This window comes from Rosa chinensis, chromosome 2 (genome assembly GCF_002994745.2).
Source record: "Rosa chinensis cultivar Old Blush chromosome 2, RchiOBHm-V2, whole genome shotgun sequence".
In the NCBI taxonomy this organism is placed as follows: Eukaryota; Viridiplantae; Streptophyta; class Magnoliopsida; order Rosales; family Rosaceae; genus Rosa; species Rosa chinensis.
In genome coordinates, this window is record NC_037089.1 from 28,487,204 (window position 1) to 28,507,635 (window position 20,432).

Genomic DNA, 20,432 nt, shown 5'->3' on the forward strand with positions numbered 1-20,432 from the left:
TTTTGGGTCCTTTTAGGCCCCCATGTTACCAAAAAAAAAAGTCCTATAGGGAGTTTAGGTGTTTGTACTTTGTAGGCCTAAATCAATGGGAGATTTGGTGGTGCTAATTTGTCAGCTCAGACTAAATTAGGTTAGAAAAGTCTTACTGGGTTCAATTATTAGGAGAAGGTACCTAGAGAAAAGAAATTTTTGTAGAGTAGGTAAGAAACACTCAAATTCTTTATTGAAAGGCACCAGATTGATCATTGGAACCTTGGAGAGTATCAAGTATCATGATAACAACATTTTTTGACATATTCATTAGTTTAATGCAATTGTATACATGAATCATCAAGTTTTGATCAAATTTTTTTGTGCCGATGATCTTTAAAATTGTGATTTAGAAAATAAATAATTCAGATTACGAAAATTACAATATTTAACGGAGAATAAAAAAAATTAGACATACTCATCTAGACGGAGTATTTTCCCAATATATAATGCCAAAAACAAACTTTTCCACAACAGAAGGTGATTGTTCCGGAATGTGCACTCGCCAAGCTAACCTCATGGACAATTTCAGCGAGAGTATCACCCAAGCTATGTAGCATTGGCCAATGTTAAGTTGGAATGTTGGAGTGCTCAATTTGCAGCTCAAGATTTACTTTGGTTTCTCTATAGTTTGAATTCAAAGAGTGACATTTTAACCTTTTTATTTTCTTTTCACATATCTCATAATTTTCAGGTGATCAAGAAAAAAAGGAATAAAGATAATTGGTAATGAACACATCCTTTTGATATCTGTACGGTACTCCAAACGTAGAAAACAAAGAACACAAAGAAGGGCAATCGTTGTCAATTTAATATCAAACTCAAAACACAGTCAACTAGTCAATGGATGGGCTATCCCTTTACAAGAAAAAATTCCAAAAAAAAAATAAAAATGTGATAATTAGCCCCAAATCAGAAGGCTAGAAACCAATTGAAGAAGGAAAAAATAATAATAATGAACAAAAAAAAATTGGGTCAAGGAACAAAAAAAAACTAATTCCAAGACGCATTTACAAAAATTTCAAAGGGATATAGAACAGAGGTTGTCAAATACTTGTCTGATGTTAGGCCTCTCATTTACAGGGAGAATACACCTCAGTGATATTGCAAGCAATTCATCCATTGCTTTTGAGGGTTCTTCTCCACCAGCAATGTCTCTGTCGATGCAATCCATTCCTCGTCCTTCTTGATCACAAAGCCGAACCCAGTCTGTAAGGTCAACCGCCCCTGACTGACCCGATATAATGTCACCAGCACTTCTTCTGGTTAACATTTCCATCAAAATCACTCCAAAGGCATAAACGTCAGCTTTGAAAGAAGGGACTGGTTTTGCTGCAGTAGCAAGTTCTGGAGCACGGTATCCAAGAGCTCCCATATTTAAAAACTGCTCCGCAATGCCAGCTGGTGTCATTAGACGGTGAAGACTGTAATCAGTAAGCCGAGGATGGTACTCAGGACCTGCCAGGATTACATTAGTTGGCTTTAGGTTTCCATGGGGCAGGCCTCTATCATGTAGGTATAGCAAACATCGAGCAACCTCCACAGCTACTTTTAGCCTCTGGTTGAATGATAACGGGGAGTACCTCCGAGGCGTGCTCTCTGCAAACAATATACACAGATGATACTTAGAAACATATAAATGGATGAAAACTTAGAAGCTAACAGAAAAAAAACACATTGTACCTAAAACAAGTACATGTAAATCAAGATTGAAAGATCATGGTATCTATGAAAGCACAAGTACCGACATACTAATAATTGTTTCATGCCAACAAATAGACAAATTACCACAATTCAGAACAAACAAACAAGTTACCCTCGGTCATCTTATCTATATTTCCATTATATGTGGAGCTAGAACAAAAGGCAGCATAACAGAGACATAATGATTATCACACTACTGCAATTCTCATGATCATTTGCACACAAACACAAAACAAGTGATCCAGATAATGATGATCATTAACCCACTAATAGCAGTTCCAAAATTCCAGAGACACCCCCCACCTTCTCATACTGTCAAGGCAGCAGGTCATTATGTCATCTATACACCCATTTCTTTTCTTTTTTTTGTAGTCACATACCATTGCTCAGACAATTGTTCCTCTATAATTTCTCTGATTGTATCGAAAATAATGGTATACAACCTGTTAAGGCTCAAAAGATGAAATGCCGAGATGTCCACGCCACAAGACACGGAAATTCGAATGGGTCAGATTGGCATAGAGTTCTTACCATTAACCAAAATTACAAAAGGACCGGCTACCAATCATATATTCAAGCCACGAAAAATAAGCAGTACAATATACCAATATTCAAATTTCATTCTCCCCGTATCATTCAAACCATACAGTAAAAGGAGACTGGGAGTTTATCCATTTTTTCTACTTTGAGTACTCTTCATTTAATTCAATTTACATGCTTAATCTTTATGTGAGAACCAGTCAATCTTTTCTGACTGTCAATTTAAGTCCCTCTGAGACGCATCTTCATATTAAGAGTCTATACTTCTCAAGACAAATTAGCCTAATAGACAGTAACTATGTCCAAAGTGGATTTGTTGTATCAACATAGAAATTAGTTTCAAATTCAAAGGTTGACTGAAAAGAGAAAGAACAACTAGCAGTAATGTGAACCAATCTTCTTAACAGATTGGTTATTCACACTTGTGAAAAACTATAAGGGAATAGGCCCATGAGGAATATTATTACTTTAGAACCTAATCCAACTTGGGTACCAATTTCAGCTTCCCCTGGTAGATTGATGAAAATGTCATTTACTGGAAAAGAAAAGAGCCCAAAAAAAAAAATACATCCTGCTAGCAGACCTAAACACAGCCTCGCATTGTAGAAATTTATCTCCATAGAAGATTGCCAACATAATATTATGTGTCAATCAGTATATTAGTGCACAATGATTCCGTTATCAGCATATTCTTTATTTCCTATCTAAAAAGTAATGTTCTAAAACCATTAAAGAGATTAGCATAAACATCCATACAACATGCTTTTTAGTTTGACATAACTCTAAGAATGACATGGAAACTGATCATGACCAACACCAAGCACTATACTTAAATGAACCAAAGAGCAGCAGACAAAGTGACAAACACACCACAAATGATCATGTTCACGTTCATAACAAGAAATGAGAGTTGCCGCATCTAAGTAGGTAACACGCTACTAAACCTTCAATGTTGCTCATCAGTAGGCTATGACATTGAGTTCACAATTTACTATGATTCACTACGGTTGAAGAGACTAAATTTCTCATCATGACTTACCTACACCTATAAAGTGAAACTATTAAGTTCTATGACCTGAGCCTCATCAAGTGTACTTTTATTTTTATAATGGCCAAACCATATAGTTTTCAAGAGTGCGAATAACCATGTAGTAAATCGGTTGAAGGGAGCGATTAATTTTACTGCTACTAGGCAAATTAAAAAGTTTATAGAACTTTTACCATAAAGATGTAGGGCCAAGCTATCTCCCTGAACATAGTCCGCTAAAAGAAGCCTCTCTTGTTCCCTAGGCCCCCAATAGTATGCCTGCAATGGAACAATGTTTGGATGCCTTATAGAGCCAATCCTTTTGACTTCCTTGGCAAAATCTTTCTTATGCTTGACCAGTCCCACCCGTAACCATTTCACCGTCAACATGTGCCCACTATCTAGAGTAGCTTTGTACAGGGTTCCATGGCTGCTTCTGCCCAGAACTTCAGCAGGAGCTCGAGATAATTCCTCAGCTGTAAATTGCAATGAAGCATCTAGGAAGAACAGTTCTCCAGCCAACCGATCTGGTGAGTACACATCCAGTATTACAGGTTGCTCATATGCCTCTATAAAACGAGGTGAGGAAGATAGTGGAGAACCAGGGGAGGACTTCCTTCCAGAAGTTGTAGGCTGGTTATCAAGAAGATTCATAGGTGTAGAACTCGTTGCTGCTTCCCCAGGTAAAACAGGCTTCCCAATTTCTGGTACAAACTCTGCCTGCCCTGACAATGACCTGGATTGTGAAGTTAGCAAGTGATCATTTGAAAAGCTCAATGAAGTTGGTGGAGGCTGAACATTAGTTTGGAAATTCAAAAATGAAGGACGTGTGAATCTGCCAATCTTAACATCTGTTCCTGTATTTTCGCCGCCAAATCCATTTCTTCCATGAAATCCTTTATGGTGTGTCTGATGATAAACCAACAAAACAAAAACTATCATCAAAGTAACTCCAACTGAAGCAACAATGATTGCTATCCTAATATGAGCCTTCGAAGTATGACTTTTTCCTTGTTCTGGAATACGACCTGGAACTGAAGATCTAGCCCGATCATCATTTGGTAAGTTTAGCAACTCATTTCCAGGACGAAATGAAGTCATGGGGAAGCTTTTTAAATTGTCCGGAACAGAACCAGATAGATCGTTATAGGAGACATTAAATACAATTAAGCTGGATGGAAGCTGCTCAGGAATTGCGCCCTTGAATTTGTTACCTGATAAATCAAGGTACTTCAACTTAGCAAGTTTACTCAATTCACCAGGTAGTTCTCCTGAAAACTCATTCTTTGCAAGGTTTAGCAATTTGAGTTCCACCATGTTACCAATGTCCCGAGGAAGGGAACCCGATAAAGAATTATTGGAGAGATCGACATTCTCAATTGGCAAATCTGGAGGAAGAGCTAAGAATTCGCTTACATGTCCGCCTTGGAGAGGAATTGGTCCATTTAAGTGATTTCGTGAAAGATTCAACCTTGTCAATGTCAGTGACGAGAAGAAACTACCAGGAATGGACCCACTGAAATCATTTTGACTCAAGTCAACTGTAGAGAGTCTGGGGCAGGCCTTCAGTATCGAAGGCAAAGACCCTGCTAATAAATTATCTCTCAGACTAAGTGTAGTTAATCTCTCGAACTGCATATTCAAGTTTGTTAAGCTTCCAGAAAAATTGTTTGAACTCAAATCGAGAACCTCTAAAGCAGTACCCATATTCTCCAACATTGATATATCACCTGAAATCTTATTTCTGCTCAAATCTACCACAACACAACTCCTCATATCCACATTCTGCAATGTGCCTGACATACCATTTGATGACAGATTCAAGACTTTCAAAGTTGTAGAGTTAATTCCAGTGATGGAACCTGAGCATATAAATAATGACAATATCAGATGTTATTATAGCATTGAATTCATAACTTTCAGGCAGAGGAACCCATGATATACACAACCATATTCTAATAGTGTGCTGTGTGTTATTTTATAACTTGTAACGATGAGGAAAATTGGTTTGGACTAAAATTGCATGCACAGTCCAACGATTTCTAATCTCTTCAAAGACATCCAAATAATCAACGGAGTAAATGGTAAAAATTAAAAAATATTATTAAAAAAAAAAAAGAGGAATAAGACAGAAATACAAGAGTAGTTTTTGATTCACTATTTCCTACCAAACACAGAACCATAAAATTCTTCAGTTTGAAGTTAAAATATCTATGACCAAGGCCTATGATACGCCTTGATTCACGTCGAAAAGTCAGAGGTGGTTTTGAGGCAGACACAAGACTTCAGACTAAACTTCAGATCTCCATCTTCAATGTGTATTAATCTGTTCTAGCGCATGTGACTTAAACGCCTATGAAAACAAGCACTGATCTATGCTTGGAAGATTAAAATTTCATAGCAGTTTCACATAATGGAAATGGAGTTAAAGTCCATACCTGTAAAAGCATTTCCACTAAGATCCAACTCCTCCATTGGAATAGAACTCTGTAGCAACTCCTCCGGTATTTCCCCAAAGAAGTGATTATTGGCCAGCCTCAAAACCCGCAAATTCGGCAACGACCCAAATGAAGGAAGCTCCCCAGTGATCTGATTCCCACCCAAGTCCAAAACTTGCAAGTTCCTAAACAACCCGATTGAATCAGCCTTAAAGAACCGGCCGGTCAGATTATTGTGGCTGAAGTTCAAGTGACGCACAGTGTTGGATAAGCTCGAAATGTTGTCAGAACCCAGCTCAATCCCTCCGAAAAACTCATTGTAGCTCAAATCAACGTACTCCACATTATGAAACTCCTGCAACAAATCCGAAATGTGCCCCCACAGCTGATTGTAATGCACATCGAACACCTTGAGCTGATTGAGATTCGACGCCGGACCGGGGAACCCACCTTTGAAGAGATTCCGAGACAAGTTGAGATAATTCAAGCCCCACAAGTCGTTAATCCGGGACGGGATCGGCCCGTAGAACCGGTTCGCGGACAGATCCAAGTGCTGGAGGGAGGACATTGCGCCCAGAGCGGGCGGGACCCGACCCGTGAAGTCATTGTTGGCAAGACTGAGGTTTTGCAATGCAGTGAGGCCAGTGAGGGTATTCAACTTAAGCTCGCCGCCGAGGCCGAAGCCGTCGAGTGCCACGGCGACGACATTGCCGCCGTCGTTGCAGTAAACGCCGGTCCAGGGAGGGCAAGGCTGAGCTTGGTTGAGTGAGATGTCGGTCCACGTGTCGAGGACTTTCCGGAGCGGGTCAGTTTGGATCCCTTTCTTGAACTCGTAGAGGGATCGGAGCTCCGACTCGGTGGCCGAGTAGGCGGAACCCGCCAAAACAAAGAACCAGTAGAGAAGAGTGAGAGTGAAACTGTTCATCGGAGCCGAAACAACAACCCTAAAAATCATTCATTCATTTCATTGATAAAGTTGAAAGAAGACGACTTTTGGGTCTGTGTGGAGACCAGAGGGAGAGGAAGTGGGAGAGTGTTTCGGAACCCTAGATTGGGATTTGAGGGGAAATTTGGACAAAGAAGAGAGAGGAGAGGGTGTGTGAGAGAAAATGTGGGTGGGGGGTGTGAGGGGGTGAGATGGGTTATTAAGTTGGGGTTTTAGGGTTAAAAGGAAAGGAGGAAAAAATTTTCCGTTAAAAATGGCGGTTTCGGGTCAGGTGGAGAGTGTTGGTTGGTGAAGGTGAGTAACTACAGTCTGGAAAGGAAGGAGAAGGAGGGTGATGATAGTAGGGTTCGGGTCACTGCCCCCACCACATCACATGCTTCATAACGCCGTTAACGGACTTGCCTTTTGTCAACTTGGGGCTTGGACGGGAGCTAAGAAACACATTTGGTAATAGAATATTTCACTGGGTCGAGACCTGATTTGAATAAAAATTCTCTCCGACAGGTGTTTTTGACAAGCGAATGATCGAATGCTGGATCTTTATAAAAAAAAATTAAAAAAAAATTCATTTTTCTAGTTTTTGTTTTGAGATGTATTATCTACCCCTCCATTAACTATTAATAGTTTACAGGTCGTTTTTTATTAGGTTGTTCATCTTTCTCATTTTCATCGACTCTCTCTCACTTTATGCACCGCACTTTTAACTTGGAGTTCCCAAAATATATCAAACCTACTACATAATCTTTAGTTTTTATTTTTAATATAACCTAAGTGACAATTGTGAGCATCTTCTTTAATAAATACGGCGAAGATGACTCGTAGCTACCTATAAAAGTAAGGTATAGGACTAGTGTGGTACCAAATTGGAAATGTGTGTGTTACCTACTTACCTTGTAATCTTGTATGTCTATTTTTCCTCATTTCATAAAAAAGAATAGAAGAGAGGGAGAGAATTGTTTTTGCGTACTTAACTCTAGGCGGTTTCAGGCCCGTTTATTTTGGGATATCTTGCTTTTAGGGTCAATTGCATACTCATTAAGTAATGTAAGACTAACTAGAATTCTCGATTCTTACCACGACTAGCTGAGTATATGAATTACAATGAAAATAACCTATTCTTTTTTTTTCCTCTCAAATTCATAGGTTGAAAACACCTTACTTGAACCGGACCAACTACATTGGTTGCAATTTTTTCACTCTTTGGCCGGGATTGACACAAACAGTGGCAAACCCTAACTTCATCAACCAAATCTTAGAGAGAGAGAGAGAGTTCATCCTTTGATGATGACAACTTAAGCCTGCAACTGAGATATGAAGCTTATTGGCATATGCGAGGGTTGGAGTTTTGACAATAGTCACAAGGGCAAATGATTTCTAATATGATTGCTATACAGTTGTGACAATCGTCATGTTGTTTAGCAATTCGAGATTTTGTTGAGTTGGTTGAGTCAGAGCATCTTTAGCAATACTAGCCATTTTTGAGTCAAATTTTAGCCAAAGTAGCTAAAAAAAAAGTCATTTTAGCTAGCCACTTTAGAAATACGTCTGTATCAGTGCTCTCTATTTTAGCTCATTTTGAATTTATATTACTTTTTAAATGAAGATTAAATAGTTTAAATGTATTTATAATTTATATAAAATAACTCAAAATGAATGTTTTAAATTATAAAGAGTCTCATCTCGCTCCCTAAATATAGGGAGCGAGATAGCTAAAAGTTATAATGAAGAGTCACTTAGGAGTTTGTTGCAGCTGCTAAAATAGATAAAAAGTTAATCATACTCTTTAAAATAACTAAGGAACTAAAATACAGAGTCTACTATATATGCTCTCACGTTATTGAATCCACATTATATGGCTTTTTTAAAAAAAAAACATGAGTGTTGATATTCAGAATTAATTTGTAGTTTTCATCATAATGTTGGAAAATTCTACAATATGTTAACGTATGACATACATACAATTACCCTAAAAGTAGTAAAATAAATCCTCAAAATAGTAATATTAGTCCTTAAAGTAGTAACATGAGTCCTTAAAGTGGTAAATTTTCTTAGTTACCACATGAGTCCTCAAAATAGTAATATTAGTCCTCAAAATGGTAACATGAGTCCTTAGAGCATCTCCCATGGTAAGCTAAAAACTTATTTATGGCCTTCACCCCCCTCCCACCGTAGGCTATATCCCAAATGCCAAGAAAAAAATTTGGCCTTCTCAAATATGCTAGGCCAAATTTGGGCTGAGAATTGGTAAGCCAAATGTGGGACCCGCTGCCTTTTTTTTTTGTTTCATTAATAACATGAATTTTACATTTAAGAAAATTCATTTTTCCTATATACATGGGTTATTTATAATGTTACTAAATATTAAAATTACATCATTGTAAATATCTTGTTGAGATCTTCAATATGAGCCCAATATTTGATATGTTTAGAATTTTTAAAATAAATGTGTAACCATTAATTTTTATGATATACTTATTTTCATTTAACTAAATCGACTAGTTTTATTGATAGTCTCGTCAAAACCATACTCGGAAATATATTCTAAGCCGTTAGATGTAATGATATTTGATTTTGGCCTACGGTGGCAGCACTATTTTTTGTTGGTAGGCTAAAAAAGCATATTAGAGGGAATATTCTGTTTTTGGTAGGCTAAAACCATTTGGCTTTTAGCCTACCATGGGAGATGCTCTTAAAGTGGCAAATTTTCTTAGTTTATCATATGAGTCCTCAAAATAGTAATATTAGTACTCAAAGTGGTAACATGAGTCCTTAAAAGAATAAAAATAGTTGATGTATGAAAAATGTTAACATACCATAGTTTTACCCCATAATGTTTAGCTAGCGCAAGCAGGGGCGGAGCTGTGTTACTGTCCGGCGGGACCCCCCCCCCCCCCCCCCCCCCCCCCCCCCCCCACCCCCAAGTTTTGTGTCAGATATACAAATATATATGCATGTTGTTAACCAACCTGAGGGAAAAACTTTCTCTTCATGTAGTGCCCCCCCCCACCATATGATGATCAATCCTTACATAAAAGTGTAACAAAATAATCATAATAATACAAATCAATGACATATTAATTAAAAATTTAATTATCTTTTTTCTTTCTTAGCGTTGGTTTTTTAATTTTGAAGCAAGAGTTATATATGATTTTTTTCTAAACTATAAATTCCTTATGAATTATATTGTATATAATTTTTAATTTTTGGAGTAGTTTTTAGTTCTGGACCCCCCCCCCCCCCCCATAGTGTTTAAATCCTAGTTCCGTCCCTGAGCGTAAGCTATGACCCTTGTATATATCTATGGTTAAAGTTGATAAATAATTTTTTTTATCAAATGAAATTTCAATCTAATACTACAACTATAAAGAGACTGCAATCACAACACTCATTAAGGATTTACATTGACAAGGGCACAACATCAAGAAACTAAAACTAAAATCCTTACTTTAGACAAGAGAGACTAACATGTCAATGGATTTAACGATGAGGACAAAATTGGGTAAGTAACCATATCAAATTAACCAAAAACAACATAAATAACTAAGAGAAGCGACCACAATAGTGAACTGGTGGGTGGGCCATCTCAAGATCCCCCGATGACATAAGAACATATTGGTACTAAATCGCAAGGCTTTAAGCTAACAACATACTGGATTCTAATGACAACGCACAACTATCCACATCCAGACACAAGTCCCACATCTAGACAAGTCGAAATCCAAAACGATAACTTTGAATTGATAGAGCATGAACTTATTTGAGATATGAAAATATATCCAAAAATTAGAAACAACTTAAAATCTAACACAAAATTGAAATGAAATATCCACAACCCGACAGCCACCATCTACCTTCTTGGTTCGCTCATCATCGAAATCGAAACATCGTGACAATGATCTGTAGCTTCCAACCTCCATCAGCACCACCTAGACCGCGAACAACACTTGCTAATCCATTGGTCTCAACATACTCGCGTAACTGTTACAAATGGATATAGATTTACACTTAAAAATCTACCTATCTCGAGCATTCCCTCACTAACACCCCCTCGCCAATTGTAAGGGGATAAGAAAAGTAATTGAACTAGACACGTCCTAACCTGTCTTTGTGTCTCAGCTATCATCAAGACATCAACTCACCATCACCACCACAACTATTAAACCACCTTGATCACACAATCACCATCACTTTGCTCCCAAAAGTCACAACTACAACCACAAAAACTTCGCTCAGACCCCTTTACATATCCACCCTTCAAGTCTTCATCCTAAACTACAAACCAGACCGCTTGTCATCAAGGACCTCCCTTTTTATCTAGGTTGACCCTGCTCCAACTTCAATTGCCTCCGACTTCAATCTAGTTTGCCAAGTCGAGCGCTCAAGTAGCAATCTTGCCTTACCAGTTGTCATGGAGATTCCATCCTCCATCCAAGCGGAGAAACTCAGGCCTAAATCCAGCCTCCAAACCAACAAAGTCATTTAGGAGAATCCCGTAAAACGATCATGTCCCTAGAACGCGTTGCCAGGTGAGTCAAATGCATGAGGCGCGTTCTAACTTTGTACATTTTTTTCATTATTGATTTTTTTTTTTTTGAAAGAAGAGTTCATTGAATCAGTTAACGATTACAATCGTTCCGAATGACATCCCTTATAATTTTAGGACCTGTGATAAACTCTAGAGCTAATATAGAACAAACAAGAAGGTGTACTACACCAACTAGTTGTCCATGTATAATAGAACACTACTCTGAAACACTAACAAAGTAACTAGCAAAAACTGAAGGTAGGTTCTCAACCTTCTCAAGATAATTACCAACAATAGCAATATTGTCATGACCTTGAAATTTGTAGATCACACCATCAGAATCAGCATTTTGGGCATGTAAAAAATCGGCAGACCAACCATCTCTAGACTCGTCCCAGCCTTCAACACACTGCTAGCCAAGGCACGTAATTGTGGTACTCACAGTGTGATTATGCTGCTATTCTTCATAGAATGTAGAAAGGAATAATCTACCCAAAATTAAGAACAACATGCTCAAACGAGTAAACAGTAGAAAATTGAATAGCATAGCACCTCCTGGGTCCCAAATTCTTGGAGAAAACAAGCCCAAATTGGCTCTACCATGGGCCCAAAGGCAGCCCAACCATACACCCCAATATTCTGATCTGAACACCCAAAGACTGAGCACCGAGATGTTATTGATCGTTGTCTTCACCTCCAATGTCAACTAGACCGCCGCTAACAGCCATGTCGCCACCGTCAAACACTTCGCCTGCATCAGAAGCATCACCACGAATCCATCGAGCATCCTTGTAACACACCACAACAACTCCACCGCCCACGCTCGATGCCGTAAGCCAACACCAAAGATCAACGCTGGCGCAACCTTTGGTCTCGGTGTCAAGCACCTTTCCTTGCCTTGACAGCTTTGCTAAAACGCTGCTAGGGAGAAAAACCCTAGCAGAGCGTTTTCTTTTCTGCCAATGAAAACATTTTTTATTTTATTTATTTATTTATTCATTATTGATTATTGTTCTTTTCAGCAACAAATCATTTTCTTACAAGAAAAAATAAATAGAAAACGGCAATGTATTTATCAAAATAACGTCAAAATATATTAGTCAAGAAAAAACATCATGAACAGATCTCAGAGAATTTGTTAAAGAAATAAAATAATGTACGTCCATAAAAAGGACATTGGAAAAGATTGTCCAATATCGATATACTCAAAAATAGGAAAACCCTTAATTGACGTTGTGGTGGATGATATGATTCCAGATGGTCCCAAATGTACGATGTTGCGTAAGTGGATTATTGATTTGGTTTTGTCTTAGCATGTGTACCCCTATTAAGACTGTTTGATTTTCTGTAAGATGACATGATGCCTCATAACTAGGGGCAAAACAGTAAAATCATTTAAATGAGTCGTCGTTAGCGCTTTAGTATCTCTACTATTATAAATGAAAGCCTTTTTTTTTTTTGGTGTAAAGCTTCATCAAAATTTAAATTGGCATATATGTTCTTTGAATAAAGTAAACACATCTAAATTGTCATTATGGTAAAATATCAAAATCAAATAAAAGAATATTAGAAAAGAAGAAAAGAGTGGGTTAGAAACACAATTTAATTAAATCCATAAATTGTTGAATATAGTTTCTTAACTTTTATTGTATATAAACAATAATTTATTTTAACAATTTATAATCTTCAGGATGGTTTTGCGTCTCTTTGCTCTGCTAGGGTTTTACCTAGCCGTCAAACTGATCGTGCATGGGTTTGGGACTGTCGGCCTCGTGGGTCGCCTTGTCCATCGTCACCTCTCCTTGGCGTCATGGGTTGGCTTCGCCTTCCTCCTTTCTATCGTTTTTCTGTCTGGTCAAGGTGCTGTGGTTTACGGTGATAGGGCTGGGTTGGACAACGATGGTGGCTTGGTGCAGACTGCACGCAGTAGTGGCTTCTCCCTCTCACTCGAGTCGGGGTGGTCTGATCCGTTCTTGATTGGGAGGACGTCGTCTGATGCTAGTTGTGCTGCTTGGGTCTTAGGCGGTACGACGATTGTGTTTGGCGGTGATGGATCTGAGGCGGGTCTAGATCTATTGATCATGGTGTTGGGTCTTGATGGTGGCTGTCTTGGCGGTGCTTCTCATGGCAGTGGCGGAGGCCTGCAAGCCAGTTTTGATGACTTTGCAGGCTGCTCAGAGGTTGGTGGAGGTAGTAGTGCTACCACATCGGGATTGCACAATGGTGGATCTGCAGATTTTGCAGACGTCGGCAATGGTGCAGTTGATCCCTCGTTGGGGAAGGGCGGTGGTGCTGCAGCAGCTCTTGATCTGAGCAATGCTGGGACCGGTTCAGGTCTGGATCCTTTTGGTGGATCTGGGCTTAGGGCTATAGTTTTTGGTGTTGGGTTTTAGGCCTTGGGTTTCAGCTCTTGGTGGTATAAAAGCTTTGGCAATGGTAGAGGTTACGGCGGTGACTGAGGCTGTCGTGGAGGAGGACACCTCATTGTGTCTGGTTACTGTGAATCTTGGGGATGCTCCCTCTGCGTAGGGAGGTCCTGGGTTCCGTTGAATAAGTTAGGGTTTTTATTTTCTTTTCTTGCCGTAACATTGTCTAGGTTTTGGTTCTTGGTCCTATTACCATAGTGATTTCATTTGGTTGCTCTAGGGTAGCCTGCATGGCTTGATATTGACATGGCCCTTTAGGGGGTAAGTCATGTTGTGTAATCACTTATATTTGATATATGAAAGGCTTGACGTCCTATTTCAAAAAAAAAAAAAAAAAACCTTTTATTGTATATAGTATAATTTGACCTGGTTCGCTTCACACTCTGTTGTTTTAATGTTGGATGTGTACTGATTTATTCATTTCCAATTGTTACTGTTCTCTATGTTTGAACATGTGAAGCAAGAATCAAGTAGCGAGGGTGTGGTTATAATTTCGCTATCTGACTAACGTATGACGTCAGACTAATACTTTCTCTGTCTTAACAATGTCACCATTTTCCAATTGCTCTGGCCATTTTTGATATTCACTTTTTTTTTTTTTAAGGGAAGCGAAATAAGGGCTAATTCTTCGCCCTTATTCAAAATTTTATTAATAGAAAAGTAAAGTACAAAAGGAAACAGAGAGGCCAAAACCACTTCCACGAGACACTAATCAACATAGAAAGTACAGATACAAGGTCTAACTATAATTAACAATCTCATAAAAATTAAAAGGACTAAAGTAAAGCGATAAGTAGTACGCATACATAGCTCTTTACCATAAATCCCAATAACAAAGTTAGGCAGCTTACGCCACCATATATAACCAATATTAGTAGCACCATAATCCACAAGTCTGTCAGCCTTAATGCATTGTCTTCTCTGAAGATGTGAGTTATCTTAAAAGCGCGGCCATTTTTTATATTCACTCAACTATAAAAATTCACCATTCTGTCATGATCTAAGTACATATTTCATATCTTATTTCAGGGGAAGGCAAACATCTCTTTTTCTCTATTGATAGCCATGAGAATAAAATTATGTTCAAGCTTTTTTAACAACCACTTTCTAAGATTGACTTTATAGATAATTATAATTAAGATGACCTTTGATAATATATCTTTTTTTTTCCTTTTTTTTTAAAGATGATCAAAGGGTTTCACTCCTGCCCCATGGTGACCCGAACTCATCACTTCGTACATAGGTAATGGGTGCTCTAACCACTGAAATAACACCACTTCGTCCCCTTTGATAATATATCTAGTCATATATACAATGAGACTAGAAACTGTTCCAAGATTTTATTATACGGATAATTTTTTTTTTGAATAAATTATACGGAACTTATACACTCTATACATGCAATTACTACTTTTAAAACTTATTTACTCTTAATTTTATTTGTTTCAATACAAATATTTTCTTAGTTTTAACACTAACTATGATTGTTAGAGTGGTAAAATCATTATATAAAAATCAAATATGAAAAACATGCATGTACTATAGCCGTCACTTGATTACAAGTTGCTTTTCCTCTATCCTTGCAAGGTCATGGCCTCATGGGACTGCATGCAAATGTGGTTAATGACTATGACTAATTAGTGAATAGTGGTGTAAATAGCTGATAATGTATATTTTTTTTGTGTCTGGGTCTCATAGTCTCATTCCGTACGTAATTTGCTTTATAGATGACTAGCCTTCTTGCACGCGCATTGCGCGTGCGGAAGGACTGTGCTTTCACGTGCGAATCGCCTTTTTTATAGTTTAAGTGTGTTCAATACAAATTTATGACAATTTATACACTCAAACTTGTATTCGTTTATTTTGATAAAAAATAAAATAAAATAAAAAAACTTTGCTTGCTATAATCTTACTGAGTGCAAATTTTTTTTTTCTCATGGTGAAATAAAAACGTATAAGCAAAATTATTGTATTTTTTTTAATGTCATCTCTAATTCTTTCAGTGGTTTTTCTTTAAAATTTGTTCAAAAATAACAAAATAATGACCCTAGCAACAAAATTTCTTTGGTGTGTGATGGTCTGTAGGGCAAGAAAATTAGCTATAGGCAATTGGAAAATTTTAAAAAAGATACCAAAAGTAATGTATTTAGAAGAGATCATCAAACTAAAACCCTTTTTAAAAATAATAATAATAGGCCAAATGATTTGTTGGGCATTATTCAAACTGTCTAAGGGCAAAATCGAAAGTTCAAAAATTTGCCCAACTATGAACAGTACTTTGGCCTTCGCTTTATATATAAAGAAGAGAAATCCTCAGAGATAGTGGAATTCACTACTCTCCTTACCATGCTTTGTGCATTTACGTTTCTAACCCTCCTTGCTGTCTTCCACCTCCACCAAACCATGGGCAAAATTGGAAGTTCGAAAGTTTCCCCAAGATGAACAGTAAAGTCCTCTTCGCCTTATTAATAGAGATACAGATGGAAAGCAGGCTAGGCGTGCTCATGCTTTGGCCTTGGTTCTGTCAACCCTTCAACTAGAGGACATGGGGTTTATAATGACACATGAGGGCCCTGTTGAGGTTAGTGTTACTTCGAAGGGGAAGAGCTCAAAGAAAAGGGGACGACCCTGTGGCAGTAGGAACAGTCCTAAGCAAGCGTTGAAACCTAAGGACGGAGAGTTGATCGTGACTGGGTCGGTGGCTTCAGATCTTAGTGCTCACAGTGATGTGGATGTGGCACATGTCCCTTGTGCTAAGGAGAACTATGTTGTAGGCTACAAATTACTTAGGCCAAGGCTGTTACTGGTATGCTAAGTGGAGTGGTACACCAAGAGGGTCATTAGGCTTCAAGCTTCGCATGCTGGTGGTTTTGGGTCTGAGTAATGTGCTTAACAGTAGGTTTTTTTTCTTTTTCTATTCCTAGTTGCATTTTCTTGTTAGTTTGAATTCAGTTGTTTGCATTTTCCTTTCCTAAGATGTAGTAATGAATAAATTGAGCAGTGGATGTAATCGAAGGATTTTCGGATCATTCTAGCTTGACCTAGTACGGTTGTTATGATTTTATTAGTGGTATTATTTCCGTTCCCTTAAAAAAAAAAAAAACTGCGTGATTACTACTTCTCCTGTTTTCGAGTTAAGGTGCACTAGCCTTCTCGCACGCGCAACGCGCGTGCGGAAGGACTGTGCTTTCACGTGCGAATCGTCTTTTTTATAGTTTAAGTGTGTTCAATACAAATTTATGACAATTTATACACTCAAACTTGTATTCGTTTATTTTGATATTTGTTAATTTTGATAAAAAAATAAAATAAAACAAAAAAACTTTGCTTGCTATAATTACTGAGTGCAATTTTTTTTTTCTCATGGTGAAATAAAAACGTATAAGCAAAATTATTGTATTTTTTTTTTAATGTCATCTCTAATTCTTTCAATGGTTTTTTCTTCAAAATTTGTTCAAAATTAACAAAATAATGACCCTAGCAACAAAATTTCTTTGGTGTGTGATGGTCTGTAGGGCAAGAAAATTGGCTATAGGCAATTTGAAAATTTTAAAAAAGATACCAAAAGTAATGTATTTAGAAGAGATCATCAAACTAAAACCCTTTTAAAAATAATAATAATAATAATAATAATAATAATAATAAAAAGGCCAAATGATTTGTTGGGCATTATTCAAATTGTCTAAGGGCAAAATCGAAAGTTCAAAAATTTGCCCAACTATGAACAGTACTTTGGCCTTCGCTTTATATATAAAGAAGAGAAATCCTCTAAGATAGTGGAATTCACTACTTTCCTTACCATACTTTGTGCATTTACGTTTCTAACCCTCCTTGCTGTCTTCCACCTCAACCAAACCATGGGCAAAATTGAAAGTTCGAAAGTTTCCCCAAGATGAACAGTAAAGTCCTCTTCGCTTTATTAATAGAGATAAAGCATATATGATATAGAGTATAAATTATTCTATATACCGACGGTGCAAATGACCCAACACTTATAAGATGATCTCAACATTTGATATTTATAATTAATATTTTTATTAATAACCTAAGAATGTATTTAATATAATCTAACTATTCATTTATGTTGGTGCAAGTATACGTAGGTGCACTGAACCTTTTTAGTCTTTTAACAAATGTTTCTCAATCTGTGTATATATATATATATATATATATATATATTTTTTTTTTTTTTTTTTAACATCTTATATATTTTAGTTAGAAGGCACCAAAATAAGCCAACCCATGCTCTTGAGTCTCGAGCCCTTTTGCCGAGGAATCATTAGACAGGTGAAGTTAATTAAAGAAGATGAATAAAAAAACCTCACAGTTTAAGCTCTTACATGCATAAGAATCGTATAGATTAGTTCTTCTCGGAGAACATTTACAAACCAAGAAGAGCTACTCTGATCTCATTACTTCATCTAGCTTCTTAACGTTCATCGATCGTCTCTATATATAGCTAGAGACTAGCTCACCAGCTGCTAGCTATAGCTAATCCTAGCTTGTTTGTTTATGTCTCTCACACACCAACTTACACTATGAGATTCTCAAAACTCGTTCTTATTTTTCTGGTTTTATCCTCTTGTTTGGTATTAGTACTTGTTCAGGGGAAAGTGGACTCCAATGAACTTGGGGTGATGAGCTCTATCAACTCTTTCAGGGCTGTGAGTAATCTCTCTCTCTCTCTAAATGATCGATCATGCTATATATGATTGATGTGTTTGATACTGTGACTATGTTAATGCAGGAAAGAGCTGAGTGTAGAAAGAAGGTTGCTGACTGCAAAGAAGGGTCAAAAGAGAATGTTCTTGAGGATGAGGACTACATCTACACCAACTCTCTCCCTTAATTAGATTAATTGTAATTTAGCTAGTGCTGGGTACTACAGTATTCAAGACTTCTGTACAGAAATAATTTACTGGATGTTCTTCAACTGAACTGTTTTATTTCAGGCTCAAGCTCTCTAGATTGCTTTGGAGACGTACGTATGAAATGTGTCTTAAGAGTGCCTTATGTGTATCATGTTCTCCTTTGGTCACTTAATGTTCAAACTTCAGAGGTGGTTTGAATTTCCTCCGACTTTTTCTACAAGTTTATTCCACATCAAGTAGAGGAGTAATTGAATGCGGAGAGTTCGCAATTTCAAAGCTTGAAGTCTTTCGTGATGATATCTAAAGTATCAAATCGTCCCTTCGGGGACATCCGATATCTAAAGTATCAAATCTCTTTTATCTACTATCGATTGATTTTGAACATTTATATTTTATTAAAAAACATTACACTTCTAATTTCATCACGAGTAGTCGAGTACCCATGTACTTATCAATTGCATTTAATCTTATACAACTTTTAGTACTTTTGGCAATTATTTTGTGATTTATCTTGAAATTCTCATCACTTATGAGATAATATTTTTACATACTACATTAGTAAATCATCATCATACAAAGGGAACCCACTAGAGCCACTTTTTCAATATACAAAATATTTAACGAAAAAGTTTATAATTGGACAAAATTAATTAAATTTGAGAGCATAGAGGTACATGTATTAGAAATACATGTCACAACTGATTTAAGATGTAAATGTCAAAAAGGTCAAATAAAATTAACTATATTTTATTATATAAAATTAACATTTACATTTCTATTTCTGTGTCAGTCCGGTCACATAATCATATGTGAAGAACGTTACAAAACCTTTTATGATAGCCCGGAGCATACTCGATGTCTTGGGTGATCATCATCTTCTCTGTAAATCAAGTAAACCTTTTGATTAAGAGTGATAGTTTTTTAGTAATATGTGGTCATCTATCGAGTTATTTATCCAAAATTTGACCTTGATTTTTAAGCTTGATGGCAGAGATAATGTCAAACTTTCTAGTTTGAACAAGACAATACATGCATGTGTCATGAAGCAACTACCACAAGCGATCATCTAGTTGCACTACAAAGAGTTGTTAATTAACTCTGGTACAAATTATCTGCATCTGACCCATCTTGAAGTTAGAGTCGCAGCTGTTACTTTGACCATAAAATTATTTGAGGCTAAGTGAAGCTACAAACCTAGGCTCAATTATCTTAATCAAATCTTTCGACATACTTTTCGGATGGTGAAATTAAGAGATTAATATTGTCATGTCTGTCCTCTAATCTGGGTTCATATGACCTGGCTTTCGATCAATGTGACAATGACTATGATTTTATTTCAATTAAAAACGAAAGTCATATATGAGTGAGACATTGAAGATTTGATATTACAAAGAGAGGAAGAGACATGGGAACATGACCACCATCTGGGAATCTCTATACAAAACTACATTATTCATGGCCTTCTTGGGGGCCATGATGAGCTTTTTGAACAAATATCCTGTCTTATTGTACTAATTAATCATATCATTCTGGACATTAATATATCAAATCAAATTGTTCCATTCAATACTTCTTGTCTTCTTGAAGTTAACTTCCAAGTGCAATCCATGTGTCTCAATGCTCTCAACCAATTCAATATTGAATCTGTAGGTGCAGGACAGAAGTGATAATGCTAGTGTTTTTAAGTTTGTGAATAGCAGAATAGTAGTTTTTATCTTCTAGCCTATGATTGAGAGAATATTTGTCATTGAGCTAGACTATACGTACATAAAACAAAAAACGCCTTCATAACTGGGAAAGTCTCTCTAGTAAAGATCGACACTAGAAAGTGAATTTTTTAGTGAAAAATTTATTTGTAATTTGAGGTGAAACAATTTTAGCTAAATTAGAATTTTGCTGATAAGGACAAATTTAGCTCTGTGTGT

General features: G+C 37.0%; 1 protein-coding gene across 1 annotated transcript; it reads right to left on the reverse strand.

Moving 5' to 3' along the window:
- Positions 1–811: 811 nt before the first annotated feature.
- On the reverse strand, positions 812–7,088 carry LOC112188255 (probable inactive receptor kinase At5g10020). Its single transcript, XM_024327331.2, has 3 exons — positions 5,740–7,088; positions 3,496–5,163; positions 812–1,629 (listed from the first exon to the last, which is right to left on the reverse strand). The coding sequence occupies exons 1-3, from the start codon at positions 6,692–6,694 to the stop codon at positions 1,052–1,054; spliced, it is 3,201 nt and encodes a 1,066-aa protein (XP_024183099.1). The 5' UTR covers positions 6,695–7,088; the 3' UTR covers positions 812–1,051.
- Positions 7,089–20,432: the final 13,344 nt, after the last annotated feature.